General features: G+C 45.0%; 1 protein-coding gene across 1 annotated transcript in view; it reads left to right on the forward strand.

Annotated features, from left to right (window-relative positions):
* The window catches only part of PDS5B (PDS5 cohesin associated factor B), a 354,701-nt gene that overhangs the window by 138,606 nt on the left and 201,273 nt on the right, over positions 1–14,822 (forward strand). Inside the window, exons 13-14 of the mRNA XM_082246014.1 lie at positions 4,336–4,449; positions 4,658–4,739. Of these exons, the coding sequence (XP_082102140.1) occupies positions 4,336–4,449; positions 4,658–4,739 (196 nt within the window). The remainder of the gene's footprint in view (positions 1–4,335; positions 4,450–4,657; positions 4,740–14,822) is intronic.

Consider the following 14,822-nt stretch of genomic DNA (forward strand, 5'->3'; position numbering starts at 1 on the left):
TGGGACGGAGAATAAGGGGAAATAGATCTTTTAAATCTTCCCGGGAGGTTCCAAGCATCCTTGGTCTGGTAAGCCTAGAGCTAGCTTCTCCGGACCAGCAGAAAAGACCCCTTCAGCATGAAGGTCTACCCATTATTGGGGTTGGGGGACATCTTTGCTTGTTTCTGGCCCCATGGACTTCTTTTGTGAGCGTCAAGGAGATCAGCAAAATGTTTCTTTTGGGGGTACCCAGAAAAGGGGGCAAAGTTTCTTTTCAGTTTTTTTTTAGATCCTGAGGCTCCTTTTGTGGATTTAACTCTAGCAAAGGTTCAGGTGATATCCGAACTACCTAAGGTCCCCTCTATCCTTGTCCAGGGAATTTATTTACCTAGGTCTGATTTTCTTTCTGACCAGGGTGGTCCTTCCTCTGGACAAATTACAGGAACCACAGGCCGTGATTCACCGGCTGCTGTCACACACAGTTCTCTCTCCCGATTTGCATACAGGTTCTTAGTCTGGTGGTATCCACCTTCAAGACAGTTCTGTTTGCACAGTCCTAAATGCAGCTCCTTTAGCAGGTTTGGCTCCACAGGAGGATACCAAAGTTTGTGACGAGGTTGTCACTGGGTTCTCTGACAGGTGCTGCAGGCGTCTAAGGGCTACGGTAAGGCCAGTATCCTCCGCGGCTCAGGCTTCTTCCGCAGTTCCTGCGAGGAATCAAGAGTGAGACTCTTCAAATCATCCTGGTGGCCGAAAACGTCCCTTGGGGGCTTCCTCTCAGAGAAGACAAGTTGTCCCAAGGGCTAATCTACCATTCTGCTTTACAGTTGCTGTAAAACAAAAAAAAAATGTTTTAATTTTTTTTAGCTTGGCTATTTTAAGCCAGGTACTGAGGGATAGAGGTCTGTCTGGATCAGTGATCCCTATGATGGTGAAGGTGAGGAAGTCGTCTTCCAGCAAGATTTAACATCGTACGTGGAAAGCGTACATTTCTTGGTGTGAGTCGGTTGGCGCTCATCGATCCTTTTCTGTGGCTCGGATCTTAACCTTCGACAGGGCGTTGATCACAAGTTGGCCTTGAGTACCATCAAGGGCCAGGTGTCTGTCTTGGATATTATCTTTCAGCGACCCCCCTTGCCACGCACTTTTAGTTCATACCTTCATTCAGGGGGCTCAACCTGTGGCTCCACCTGTACGGTCTCTCTTGCCGCTATGGGATTTAAATTTTAGTGCTTTTGGTTCTCCAGAAACCTCCATTGAGGCTATTCAGGAGATTCCCTTGTCTGTTATCCAGAAGGTGACATTCTTGGTGGCTATAACCTTGGCCTGCAGGGTATCGGAATTGACGGCATTAGCCTGTCGCAGTCCCTACTTGGTGGTCCATCAGAATAAAGTGGTTCTTTGTCCCTGTCCATCATTCCTGCCCAAAGTTGTCTCTGACTTGCATTTGAATGAGGACATTGTGTTGCCTTCCTTGTGTCCCAAGCTGGCTCATCCCAAGGAATTGTTTTGCATACTTTGGATGTGGTTTGTGCGATTCGGGTGTATCTGGCAGCTACTGAATTCTTTTCGGAGGTCAGACTCGCTTTTTGTGGTTACGGACAGACCAAGAAAAGGGCTGGCCGCTTCTTCTGGTACCATCTCTAGATGGATCAGACAGACGGTGACTCAAGCCTTTTCCAATAAAGGTTAGGTTCCACCTTTCCCTTTAACAGCACATTCTACTCAGGCGGTGAGTGCTTCTTGGACCTTCCATCATCAGCCATCAATATCGCAAGTTTGCAAGGCAGCCACTTGGTCATCGGTGCATACCCTCCCAAAATTCTATAAGGTAGATACTTTGGCATCTGCGGATGCTTCTTTTGGCCGCAAAGTTTTGCAGGCTGCTGTTTAAGAGGGGCTGTTCCCAGTAGTTATGATTTATCTACCACTTTGTCCGTCAATGAACTCTGAGAAATGGATTTTACTTTAAGTACAAAAAGCCTATTTTTTTTTTCTTCAGATTTTTTATTCTTTTTATGTATTTGCATGTATTTTCACGTGTATGCACAATTTCGCAAGCACTCAAAACGTATTCTCACATTCTTGTTCTAAACAATATGTAAATAGGCATTCACATATTTGCACGCATGAGGGATAAATTACTGAGCAAAAAGATTTTTTTTTTTTTTTTAATGAAGAATGCACAGCGCTTGTTTACACACCTGTGTGCACATTACAATTAATAGGCTGTATTTTAGCTCCATTAAAAAAAGCTGTACTAAGCTTTTTCAAGCTGCAGTGTGCAAGAGACCTAGATGAGACTTCATTAGCACAGTGGAGATGATGTAGGAAATGTTGCTCTTTCTGATAAAAGGTAGTATAATTTAAAAGCATTAGATGCTGTGCACAGGTATGTTTGTTTATACTCCAAATAAAGATAAGTGCTATACAGCACCCCCCTCCTGCGCTCAGAACCTGGTCCTCAGGCTGCCTCAATCCCGGAACTCATGCTAGTACTTGGCATCCATTATGGCTAGGCTTTGCTGCCCCTTACGACCAGAGCGGTCGACCAAACACTGTAAATACAAAACAAAGAAAGGGCGCACCAGCCTAGCGCATTATCCTCAGCGAGTTTATTAGATAAAAATTAAAATCAGCTACTCACAAACAATCGTGAAATTCAGGCACATCAATTCCATAAAGCCGCCTCATACCAGAGGACCAACATCTTTACTGGAAGCAGAGGGCTGACGCGTTTCGAGGCCGTGCCTCTTCCTCAGAGGCTCTGAGGAAGAGGCACGGCCTCGAAACGCGTCAACCCTCTGCTTCCAGGAAAGATGTTGGTCCTCTGGTATGAGGCAGCTTTATGGAATTGATGTGCCTGAATTTCACGATTGTTTGTGAGTAGCTGATTTTAATTTTTATCTAATAAACTCGCTGAGGATAATGCGCTATGTTTGTTTATACACAGTCATTTGTGTGCAAAAGCAAAGCTGGCCATGAACCGAGTCATTTTTAGGAAATAAAATCACTTGATTCCCCCATCAACACAGTGTTGATGGAGAAAATCTCTTTCATGGAGCTTCTGTGTTCTCCCTTGAGTACATTCAGCTTGCCCATACATGGTTCTAATCTTGGCTGGTTCAGCAGCGAGGTTCGAACTGTTTATGGCTGGCTTTTGTTGGTTTTGTATTTTTATTCTTGGGTAGGTATCCATGGACATTGGCTCATAACCTAAATGAAATGTAATGTAACTATAGTGATCTTTGGGATAAATTGTAATCACCGTTTCGAAATGCTTGCTTTCCTTGTTGAACAAGGTGCTTGGAGCACCGAATCATCAGACCCCTGACTTGAAATTGGTCATATGGTTACGCTGAAAAGGCTTGGCAATCGGGTAATCAGCATGTCTATCTGAATAGTGATTCTTAATTTTGGAAATGAGCACCTGTCCAAAACCATTGCATTGCTCCCTTGGTAATCCACCAGTGGGATCAAAGAACGCCACTTTGTGTAGGGAATGTAATGAAAACCTGCTATGAGGAAATTAGGTGGAAGCTACAAACTTTGGTTCTGTGACTGCTGAAAAGTAATGCAGTCCTTAACCATTTATTGTGCAGCTTCTGCATCATGTGAGTGATGTGATGAGCTCTCTCAATGGTCACATGATTGGGAGCTCACCACACTAGCTCCCAATCAGAAGCCTTAACAAAAAGCTGTCAGTGGCAGCTTGATTTGTGTGTTATCTAAACAAAACCTCATGCTAAGGATTGCCACTACTCCCGACCAGCCCAGGTAAATAAATGATAAAGAGCTGTCTCCGCCTACATGTCTCCTCCTACATATCTCCACCAAACCACTAACCCTAAGGTGGTATGTTTTAAAGGTTAAGTTCAACTTTAAAAATAATTGCACATATTTTTTCAGGGAAAAAAAATGTAATTTTTTTTCTGGAGCCTCCAAAGCATTGGCACCTGAGATCAGCAGATCGCAGGTGCAATGTCATGCTCCTGCAGATTCTTGCAGTATAGCTGTCTGCCTGCACCTCACATACGGGCAAACCGTTAGGGAGAGCAAGAAGATCCATGTTCTACAAAAGCGCTCAGCAGCTCCCTCACAGTTCATTGAGAACTACAAGCTGTCTGCTGCGATGGAAGACAGTAGTTGTAGGTTATTCATTCACAGATCTCTGTATATTTAACATTTTGCAAGAATATTAGATAATAATAATAATATTAGAATGTAAGTTTCTTACATTCAGTCAGTTTGTCACTTGTAATAATGAATGAGGCTCCTATTCAGTAAAACACCTATTCAATCATGTTGTGTATGTTAATAGGCTGTTCACTTTTTTTTTTTTTTTTTTTTTAATAGACTGCTGGTGGAGCGAATTTTTGCCCAGTATATGGTACCTCATAACTTGGAAACCACAGAAAGAATGAAATGCTTGTATTATCTGTATGCAACGCTGGACGCCAATGCTGTTAAGTAAGTGTTGTTCATTGCAGTAGTAGCATTTTTTTTTAATTATATGCAACTCATTTTGGCACTACTAAATGTAATGAATTAACATAGTAGTTGCTGTTGTCAATTCTCATGTGGGTAGAAGCCTTTAATTTGACATTTTAAAACCAAATGCATGTATTGAATTATATCAATTTTCATGACTGGAATCACTTTATCTCCTACCCCCCAGAGCCTTGAATGAAATGTGGAAATGTCAGAACATGCTGAGGCATCATGTGAAGGATTTGCTGGATTTGATTAAACAACCCAAAGTAAGTATTTCTTTTCTCAGTAAAATGTTTATGTGATAGACCAGGACCACCCTTTTTTTTAGTGCCTTGCAGTACCAACTATGGATGCTTAACTCTTAAGTTTTCACATGGTTTTTGCTTAGACTCAATGCACACGTCACATTTTTTTTTAATGCCATTTCTTTTGTAGTCTGTTCTATGTAGTGTTAAAGAGGAAGTAAAGTTTTCTGTTTTTTTTTCTTTTTTTTTCTTCCCTGCAAAATAAAGGCATAATGTGCTAGTATGCTTTGAATACTAGCACATTATGTGACACTTACCTGCAAACGAAGCCCGCATTGTCCCCGCTGGCAGCCGCATCCATCTTAGCCCGTCTTCCTTCCGTGTCTGCAGGTACCGGCTGTATTACTGGCTGGAGCCGCGCGACATCATTCCCGCGCATGCGTGCGGGTGCTGCCTGTCACGGCACAGAGCTCTGAAGAAACGGGCGGCCGTTTCTTTAGAGCCAATTCACCGTGGGGTCATCGGCTGCATGCAATGTAAATATCCCTTAAACGGTGCAAGTTTAGGAGATATTTACAGTAGCTATAGGTAAGCCTTATTATAGACTTACCTATAGGTACAAGGTTTACAACCTCTTTAAGCCCTTTTTTTGTCTATACCTGGCCTGCAATGAAATGTTTAACAGTAACAATACTGTTGACGTGCAGGTACATACCTGTGTTAGTTCAAATTAATCCTTTTGCCTTTGTGAAGCCCCCTGAGCCATCCTTCTATATCAGATACCTTTACTTCTGCACAAGTCAAGATTAAGCCTGCCCCTTCTGGTTCTGGTATTCAACTACACAGTTACAGCGCTGTGGTGTTTACTTGTTTACTCTGTGTATTGGCATTCACTACTTAAAACAATTATTCAACGTTGCTACTTCATATCCATCAATATCTATGCTTCAAATGATTGCACAGTGTAATAATCATGGATATTGTACTACAGAAACTCCTGACTCTAATATGAATGAAACTTTACTTAATTGTGACATGTTAAAAATCAAGGCAAACCGTTAAAACAAATTGCACCAAAAATTTGCAGTGACCCCAAAGAAACCATTATACATGTGGTCTGAACCTGTCACTCTAGTAACAAAGCATAATACACAATTAAAAATAATTCAATAAAATTACAATTTATTTAACTGATAAAGAGGTTACAGAAAATTGTAATCTTTGGCCCATCCATTCTTTAGCAGGGGCCCTGACTTGCAGTCCCTATAAGATGCTGAGTTTTGAGTGACATGATAGCATTTCTCTCATCAAACAGACCCCTAACCAGCAGGGTGTGAATTGTCTATTTATGCCACACAGATCAATGACCATGTAGACACTCAGTGCTTTGACTTTCAAACGACTCCCAACAGCTCCTCCTTGAGCTCAATAGAACACTGAGCAGTTTCTTCAGGTCCGATCCTCCACTCCCCCAGCAGCTGTAACTCCCCACTACTTACTCCTCTACACTCTGGCAGTGGACTATCCCTTGTCCAATGCAGACCTATGGGCTCTGCATTGGACTAGATGATGCAGAGGATTTGCGAGCGCCAAACCATAAGGCAGAAAGGGCTGTGGGGACCAGTCTAACAGTCTGGAGCCTTAGATGCTCTGGCTGACTTAGCTTTCTTCTTTAATAGTTTTCTCTTAATTTTTACTTGATAATTCCAACAGTAGCACAATTCCTGTTCTCCAGGAATGCATGTAAATCTGACAAGTTGACCGTCGGCTGCCAGGTAGATGCAATTGGAGCTTCTCTTTTCCAACTGGGGGTTTGGGACCCCCATAGGGAGGCCACGTGCATTCTATGTTCAGTTGTCACTTTCCCTTGCTACAAACACCTGGTGTCTCATTAAAGAGAACTCGTCACAGCAGAATGGTTTAACATGGGGGACTTTGGTCTCCTATGTGATCTAAATAAACTTTAGTGAAAATAAAAAAGTTACACACAAGCATTTAAATGATCCTGCCCCTACATACATGCAAGCAAGTGCGAACGTAAACACACGTGTCAGGCACCTATGTATGAAAATGTCAGTTATGCTACACATTCCATATGGCAGCACATACTGTCGTGAGAGCACTAATTCTCAGGCCATTTTTCTTTATATTGGCCATAATGACCTCTTTTCTCTATCGCTCATTGACAGACGTAGTCTTCTTGATTCTCAAGAGCTGGGTTATGTTGTCTCCGCAGGAGTAGGACTAGGCAGAAAGACAAAACGTTCTGGCTCCACCTTAGGGGCAGTCCCTGAGGGTATATCCTCCCTCTCTCTGCTACAGGGAATCAGTTTTTTTCTGTCTAGTCAGGAGTAAGGACCTAAGTTCCTTGCTGGGATCTTTTGGTGCTGGCAAGACTTTTTTCTTTAAGAAAAATACATTTTTTTGGTAGTTTTTCTCCAGTGTTTTTCCTGTGAGATCTTCAAGCAAAAATGCCGGACTGGGCGACACTTGTGGTCACCCCAGCCGGCCTACGAGCGCGCGCAGACCATGGCATTGCGCTTGGTCGGCCGCGACACATTCAAGTAAGTATGCGGGGCCGGGCGACGGGCTGGATGTTGAGATCCAGTGGTCACCCCGGTTTCTGCCTACGAGCGCGTGCAGACCAGAGCTCCGCGCTGGGTCGGCCGCGACGGAGTCCCAGTGGAGGGACTGACCTTGCGAGTTAAAAGTCTCGCTTGGACGCCAGGAACCTGAGAGTCGAGGCGTCCGGAGTGGTCCACAAACCCCCACCCCGGTGGAGAGGGTATTGTGAAGAGAGGGTGCCTGTCGGTTCGGTATGGTGAGTAAACGTTCCCTTTTTTCTTTCCTCGTTATGAGGCAGTATGAATTATGGGCCCCTCCATACATGGTCAGTATATATCTGACACTAAAAGTCCCCCTTGTAAATACAGTATGTGTTTGTGGGAAGTGGACTTGGTTTGAGAGCTAACATTCTACCCAGCAGACTGTAGCATTACAGCAGACATAGGAGGTATAATCCTACCTTATTTGTAGTGTATCTCCTGTAGATCAATCAATCGCCACTCAGCAGAGATGCAGGTGGATGTGCTGGGAAAAACTATTTCGGCGGTCCGCCGCCATTTTGCCGTAGACCAGGTGCATGCATGTCCTCAGGTCACGTCGGCCGCCATGTTTTTGGAGTCTAATGTCTCCTGTATGGGGGCGGCCATGTTTCATGAGCCCAGCTACCTCGTGGAGAGCTGGGAACGCCGGAAGGCGTACACAGGGGGCGGAGCCACGCCCTTCTACCCGGGAAAAAGCAACAGCTCCTTCCAGTCTGTAAAAGACAGACGCTGACTGCAGTTGGTTGGAAACTTCACCGCATCGGTTGGTGAGCCTTGGGGGTCCCTCTCTCTCTCTCTGTGGGATCGAGAAGCAGGTACTCTGAGGGGCGCTATTGCGCTAGGGGGAGACACCTAAAAAAAAAAAAAAAAATTAAAAAAAAAAAAAAAAAAAGAGGTATTTTTTATTTAAAAAAAAAAAAAAAAAGTTTTTTTGTGTTTTCTGGCAAAGGTGTCCTGAATTAACATGGACCCTGCCACTCATGTATCTCCTCCGGATCCCCTCGAGGGGTCTGCGGGATCCTCCAGCACCCCACTGACGATTGAATCATTGTCCGCTATTATGGAAACTTTTGTGTCCCGGGTGGAAGTGGCTTGTCAGGGACAGGGCGCAAGTAAGCGACCCCCGCCTAACCCCTTATTATCTGAAACCTCGGATTCAGACTCTGAGCCTATTTCTGCAGTTGCAGGTACTTCATCTGGTATTGGTGTCTCGTGTACTGTCTTTTCAGACAGTGAGGAGGATGTTTCGGCATCAGCCATAGCCAGAGAGGAAGCGTTGGTAAACGCACTCATTGTATCTGTTCAAGAAACCTTAAGATTACAGGGTATTCCGTCAGAAATAGCTGAAACTGAAATCCCTTTTGGGACTAAAAAACGCATCAAAGTGGCGAAGGTTTTTCCATTGCCCAAATGTTTTGGCAATCCAATCAAAGAAGAATGGAGTCTGCCAAAACGCATTTCTACTATTTCTAAAACGCATTAACAGGCGTTATCCGTTTGAGGAAACCCTCATTAAGAAATGGACAGAACCACCTGTGGTGGATTCACCAATTGCTAGATTGAATAAAGCCACGGTTATTCCTCTAGAAGACGCTCCGTCTTTTAAAGATCCAGTGGATCGCAAGATAGAAGCTATGTCTCGCACCATGTTTACCTTGATTGGATCAGCTTTCAGACCAATAATTGCTATTGGTCTGGTTTCGCAGGCTGTAACTGTATGGACCAAGTGGTTACGCCGGGACCTAGAAGAGGTCCCTCAGGCGGTATCAGATTCGTTGGAACAAATGATACAGGGGTTACAGTTTGTGTGTGATGCGGCGTTAGACGCCACTTCATTATTGGCGCGAGCATCTGTCTCTGCGGTGGTTCTCAGGCGTACACTGTGGCTAAAAGGTTGGTTAGCCGACCAAGGTTCCAAAGAAGCATTGGCTAATATCCCCTTTTTAGGAGAGCGTCTATTTGGAGCCAACTTAGATGAGATCATTAGGATCTCACGGGTGGAAAGAGCACCTTTTTACCGCAAAATTTTAAAGGTAAAGGAACTCGTCAAAGACGAGGGCCTTCGTTTTCTGCTCACAAGAGGTTTTTTCGTCCCGCGGGTGAAAAAATTAAGTCCTCCAAAGCTCCTGCAGGAGGCGTCAGGGGTCGTTGGTCGGGCAAGCAAAAGCCCGCCCCCTCCAGACCTGAAGATAAACCGTCCAAAGCCTGAAGGTGCGCCCCCACCCATAACTGGGGTGGGGGGACGTCTTTGCCGGTTCCCGGATCCATGGCTTTCCAGAATCCCGGACAAATGGGTTTGCGAAGTCATAAGGTCAGGGTACAAGATCGAGTTTCGATCTCTCCCACCGGCGCGATTCTTCCCTTCCAATATCCGACTATCCTCAGATCGTTTAGAAGATCTGCGGAGAGCAGTCACAGATTTACTACAACAAGGAGTGGTAGTCCACGTTCCTTGGACAGAACGGTTTCAAGGGTTTTATTCAAACCTATTTACAATACCCAGGAAAGAGGGCAAAGTGCGTCCAATTCTGGACTTAAGAGCACTCAATTCTTTTGTCAACATAAGAAGATTCAGAATGGAGTCCATTCGCACAGTAGCAGCCTTCCTGCATCCAGGGGATGTCCTAGCGTCCATAGACATCAAGGACGCCTATCTTCACATTCCCATTTTCGCAGGACATTAGCGGTTTCTACGCTTTTCCGTAGAAGAGAACCACTATCAGTTTGTGGCGTTACCTTTCGGTCTCGCCACGGCTCCGCGGGTCTTCACAAAGGTGTTGGCCCCAATGTTGGCACTTCTGCGCCAAAGAGGCATATCGATCCTTGGTTACCTAGACGATCTTCTGCTTCATGCAGAGTCTCCTCAGACCTTGCTACAAAACATAGAAATTACTATGATTTCTTTACAGGAATTCGGGTGGCTGGTGAACCAGCAAAAGTCATTTCTGGTTCCCACCCAGAGGCTCGAATATCTGGGTCTAATTCTAGACACAGTCAGGACAAGAGTTTTTCTTCCGGTAGGGAAACTCCGAAAGATTCAATCAGCAGTCCAGTTGTTACTGTCCAACAGCTGGTCTTCCCTTCGGACTTGCATGAGGGTTCTGGGGTTGATGGTGGCTTCGTTCGAAGCAGTCCCATTTGCCCAGTCCCATACCCGAATTCTTCAGCAAGAGATTCTTCTCAGATGGAATCGGAATCCGGAATCCCTGGACAATCAGATCCGATTGAGCAAACAGACCAGAGAGTCTCTGGTCTGGTGGCTTCGGTCTCCGATGCTCAGCCAGGGAAAGTCATTTCTGCCAATATATTGGACGACAGTGACCACGGATGCCAGTCTATCCGGATGGGGAGGAATTCTCGGTCAGTTATCTGTCCAGGGACTTTGGTCCCCGGAAGAATCCAGGTTACCGATAAATGTATTGGAACTGAGAGCGATCAGACTTTGTCTGATTCATCCAGTCGGACAACGCCACGGCCATGGCTTATGTCAATCACCAGGGGGGCACCAAGAGTGTCCGAGCGGCCAAAGAAGTGGCTTGCATTCTTCGCTGGGCGGAACGATTTGTTCCAGCAATCTCTGCGGTGTTCATTCCGGGGGTGGAGAATTGGCAGGCAGATTATCTCAGCCGTCAGACTCTGGATCAGGGGGAATGGTCCCTCCATCCAGGCGTTTTCCACCAGTTGTGCCTACGATGGGGCACCCCGGATATGGATCTGTTGGCATCTCGATTCAACAGGAAAGTTCAGAGATTCGTGGCTCGCTCCCGCGATCCTCTAGCAGAAACCGCAGACGCACTGATCGCCCCGTGGGGGCAATACCAGCTAATGTATGCCTTCCCTCCTCTTGGGTTACTGCCAAGACTTCTTCGCAGGATAGAGGAGGAAGGAATTCCAGTAATCCTGGCAGCTCCGGACTGGCCTCGTCGAGCTTGTTACGCCGACTTGGTCAGACTGATGGCGGACGTCCCGTGGAGACTTCCTCTCAGGGAGGATCTACTGTCTCAGGGACCGATCTTCCATCCTGCTTTACGATCGCTGGTTTTAAACGGCCTGGTTATTGAGACCCAGGTGCTGAAGGACAAGGGATTGTCAGCTTCAGTTATTCCTACTCTAGTTAAAACAAGGAAAGCGACTTCCAGAAAGATTATCATCGTACATGGAAGTCTTATATTGTGTGGTGTGAATCCCTTGGGTTCCATCTACATCTTTATTCGGTAGTCCGAATATTGGCTTTCTGCAACAGGGAGTTGAGCAGAAGCTGGCCTTGAGTGTTATCAAGGGTCTGGTTTCAGCATTTGCTATCTTCTTTCAGAAGCTTTTGTCTACTCATTCCTTGGTGCGGAATTTCATCCAGGGGGTGCAACACCTGGCTCTGCCAGTGCACGCGCCGTTACCATCCTGGGATCTTAATTTGGTGCTGTCGGTTCTTCAGACACCTCCTTTTGAAAATATCAGGGAGATTCCCTTGCTTACTTTATCCCAGAAGGTGGTCTTCTTGGTGGCTATCACTTCTGCACGCAGGGTGTCAGAACTGGCTGCATTATCCTGTTGTTCCCCAGATCTGGTGGTTCATAGGGATAAGGTTGTTCTTCATCCGAATCCATCCTTCCTTCTAAGGTGGTTTCAAAGTTTCATTGAATAAGGACAGTGTATTGTCCTTCCTATGTCCTTAGCCCAATCATCCTCGAGAATTTGCATGGCATTCCTTGGATGTAGTTTGGGCGATCAGGATATACTTGAATACTACGGATTCAATTTGTAAGACGGATTCACTGTTTGTGATCACGGATGGCCCTAAGAAGGGGTTGCCTGTTCTGCTGCGACCATCTTTAGATGGATCAGACAGACGGTGGTATAGGCTTATTTTATCTAAGGGCCGGGATCCCCCGTTTCCTGTTAAGGCGCATTCTACTCGGGCGCTTAGAGTTTCCTGGACCTTCCGCCATCAGGCGTCAGTGGTTCAGGTTTTCAAGGCGACTGTTTAGTAGTCGGTTCATACCTTTACAATATTGTATAAGGTTTATGTGATGGCATCGTCAGATGCCTCTTCTGGCTGCAAGGTTCCTGCAGGCCACTGTTTGAGGAGACTGTTGGTCTACCTCGAGGATTTGTGGGGTAGGTCTCATCTGTTTACTCGATGAGTCCTTTGATACTTCTGGTTGGCTCCGGTTGGGCCTTCTAGATTGGATTTTGATTCTGTCAATCCCACCCCTCATTTTGTGGCACTGCTTCTGGATGTCCCAGCTCTTGAGAATCAAGAAGACTACGTCTGTCAATGAGCGATAGAGAAAAATGGATTTTTGTAAGATCTTACCGTAAAATCCTTTTCTCTTAAGCTCATTGACAGACGTAGTACCCGCCCCTCTATCATTGAGTTGGGTTGGGTTAAATTCTCTGTTACTGCTTTAGAACAGAACTGATTCCCTGTAGCAGAGAGAGGGAGGATATACCCTCAGGGACTGCCCCTAAGGTGGAGCCAGAACGTTTTGTCTTTCTGCCTAGTCCTACTCCTGCGGAGACAACATAACCCAGCTCTTGAGAATCAAGAAGACTACGTCTGTCAATGAGCTTAAGAGAAAAGGATTTTACGGTAAGATCTTACAAAAATCCATTTTTAAAGTGTTACATATGGAAATTTAGGGTACCAAACTTTGCCCTCATTTAGTGCCGGATTACACTTCAGCGATGTGCAAATCACGTGCAATGTCTGTGCGATACGAATTCAGCCATACAGATTGTATGGTTGAATTTGCATCACAATCGGACCAAAGTCGCGCGGGACCCCTTTTTTTTTTTTTTGTCTGCATCATAATTAAATTGGTGTTCACACCTATGTTATCCGATTCCTGTCGTAATTGACTGTTCGCACTGCAATATGCAAACTAATCTGGGGGGGGGGGGGGGGGGTGTCGTTAACTTTGTATTGACACTCCCAGCGGTTCGCATATGGCAGTGTGAACTGCCTGCAAGTCGGGTGCGATGTGGAACCCGCAGTGGATTCGCAGGGTTCCCGCATCGCACCAATGTGAACCGGCACTTAAGGTACTGAACTTTTTTGCGTAATTTTAAATCTGGACTTATTGGGTATCTATTTACTAAGCACAATCTTATCTTTATGTTTTACGACAGTTGGGTAATATCGTTTATTTGCGTGCCATTAAATTAACTCTAGTGTATATTTTACTGAAAATGTGTGCTTGATAAAACGTTCAAACATCATATGTGTCTGATATGTGTGCAAAAAAAAAAAGCCAAAATGTCCCGCCACTGGTTCTGGTTTATTTTTACAACTCCAGTTTTCTTGGCTATTTTTCAATTCTATTGTTTCTAGTTCAGTATTGTAGCATTGGCAGGTTACAATTCAAATTTTGGCATATAAACTAAATAATGTGACATACATGTTTATATTTTGGACCGGGGCTGCTCTGTGCAAAACCATTGCACAGAACAGGTAAGTATAATGTGATTATTTTTTAATGTTCACTTTAGAATTACTTTAAGTGGCTGGTCGGGTGGTCTAGGTAACCTGTGGGACCTAGGTTGTAGAGATAGGGGAGGTTAAAAATGAACGAGTGCTGGTGAGCTGTTGGAAAGCATGAAGACACTTACTGGTCATATTCATTAAGAGCAGTGTAGTTAAGAATTGGGATTTGGGAGTAGTCGCCTCCAGTTTTGCATGTTTGGCAAGAATAGGTCAGAATTGTGCCTCAAACAGGACAAAAGTTAGGTAGTCAACCATATAACAAACTATATATAAGAGTGTGAAGAAAACTGTTCAGATTTCTCGTTGGGATTTCTTCTGTTAGGGATGGTGTCTGATGTGAGAAATTTAAGTTTATTGCAGATAAGGTTCACTATGGCGGTGGGAGATGGCGGCTCTTCACTGGTCCAAAGCCGATAGACTGATATAGGGTATTGTCAAGCGACGAGGAGACAATCTTGGTGTGGGTTCTACTGTTTCCAATTCCAAGAGGATGAGGTGTAGGTTCTCTCATTTTCCGGAGTGTAGAGCAAAGGGGAAGACACCATGGGTTGAGGTTGGTTTCTTCCTCAGTGCTGTGAGTGTAAGCAGTTAGGGATCATGCAAGTATAGGGGTAGTTGGTGCTTTAGTTGCCGTCTTGACTTATGACTCAGGCCAGCTCTTCTGATAGATTTCAGCTTAGGCTTAACCTGAGTACCAACATGCATCATGTTTGGGAGAAACTTCAGATCTTAGGTGAGTAGTGTGGTGACTGCTGTGATTAGAGCTGTAAGGTTCTCTCCCTGGAGGTGTGGCGCGCTAACAAGGCACGTCCACCATGAATAGTTCTACGTCTCTTATTCCATTTTTATTTGGATTTAATTTTCCTGGAACAAACATTTTTGCACGGCGTCAGTATCTGGACTAGTCACCCTAAAGCAAACCAGTCAGAATAGATGCTGTCTTGCAACAAGCAATTGCTGGGGCAGCACTGAGCCTGCCAGGAGCAGAAAAAAATTGCAGGATAAGGGCAGTGT

The sequence above is a fragment of the Pelophylax lessonae genome (genome assembly GCF_965119305.1).
Source record: "Pelophylax lessonae genome assembly, chromosome: 2".
In the NCBI taxonomy this organism is placed as follows: Eukaryota; Metazoa; Chordata; class Amphibia; order Anura; family Ranidae; genus Pelophylax; species Pelophylax lessonae.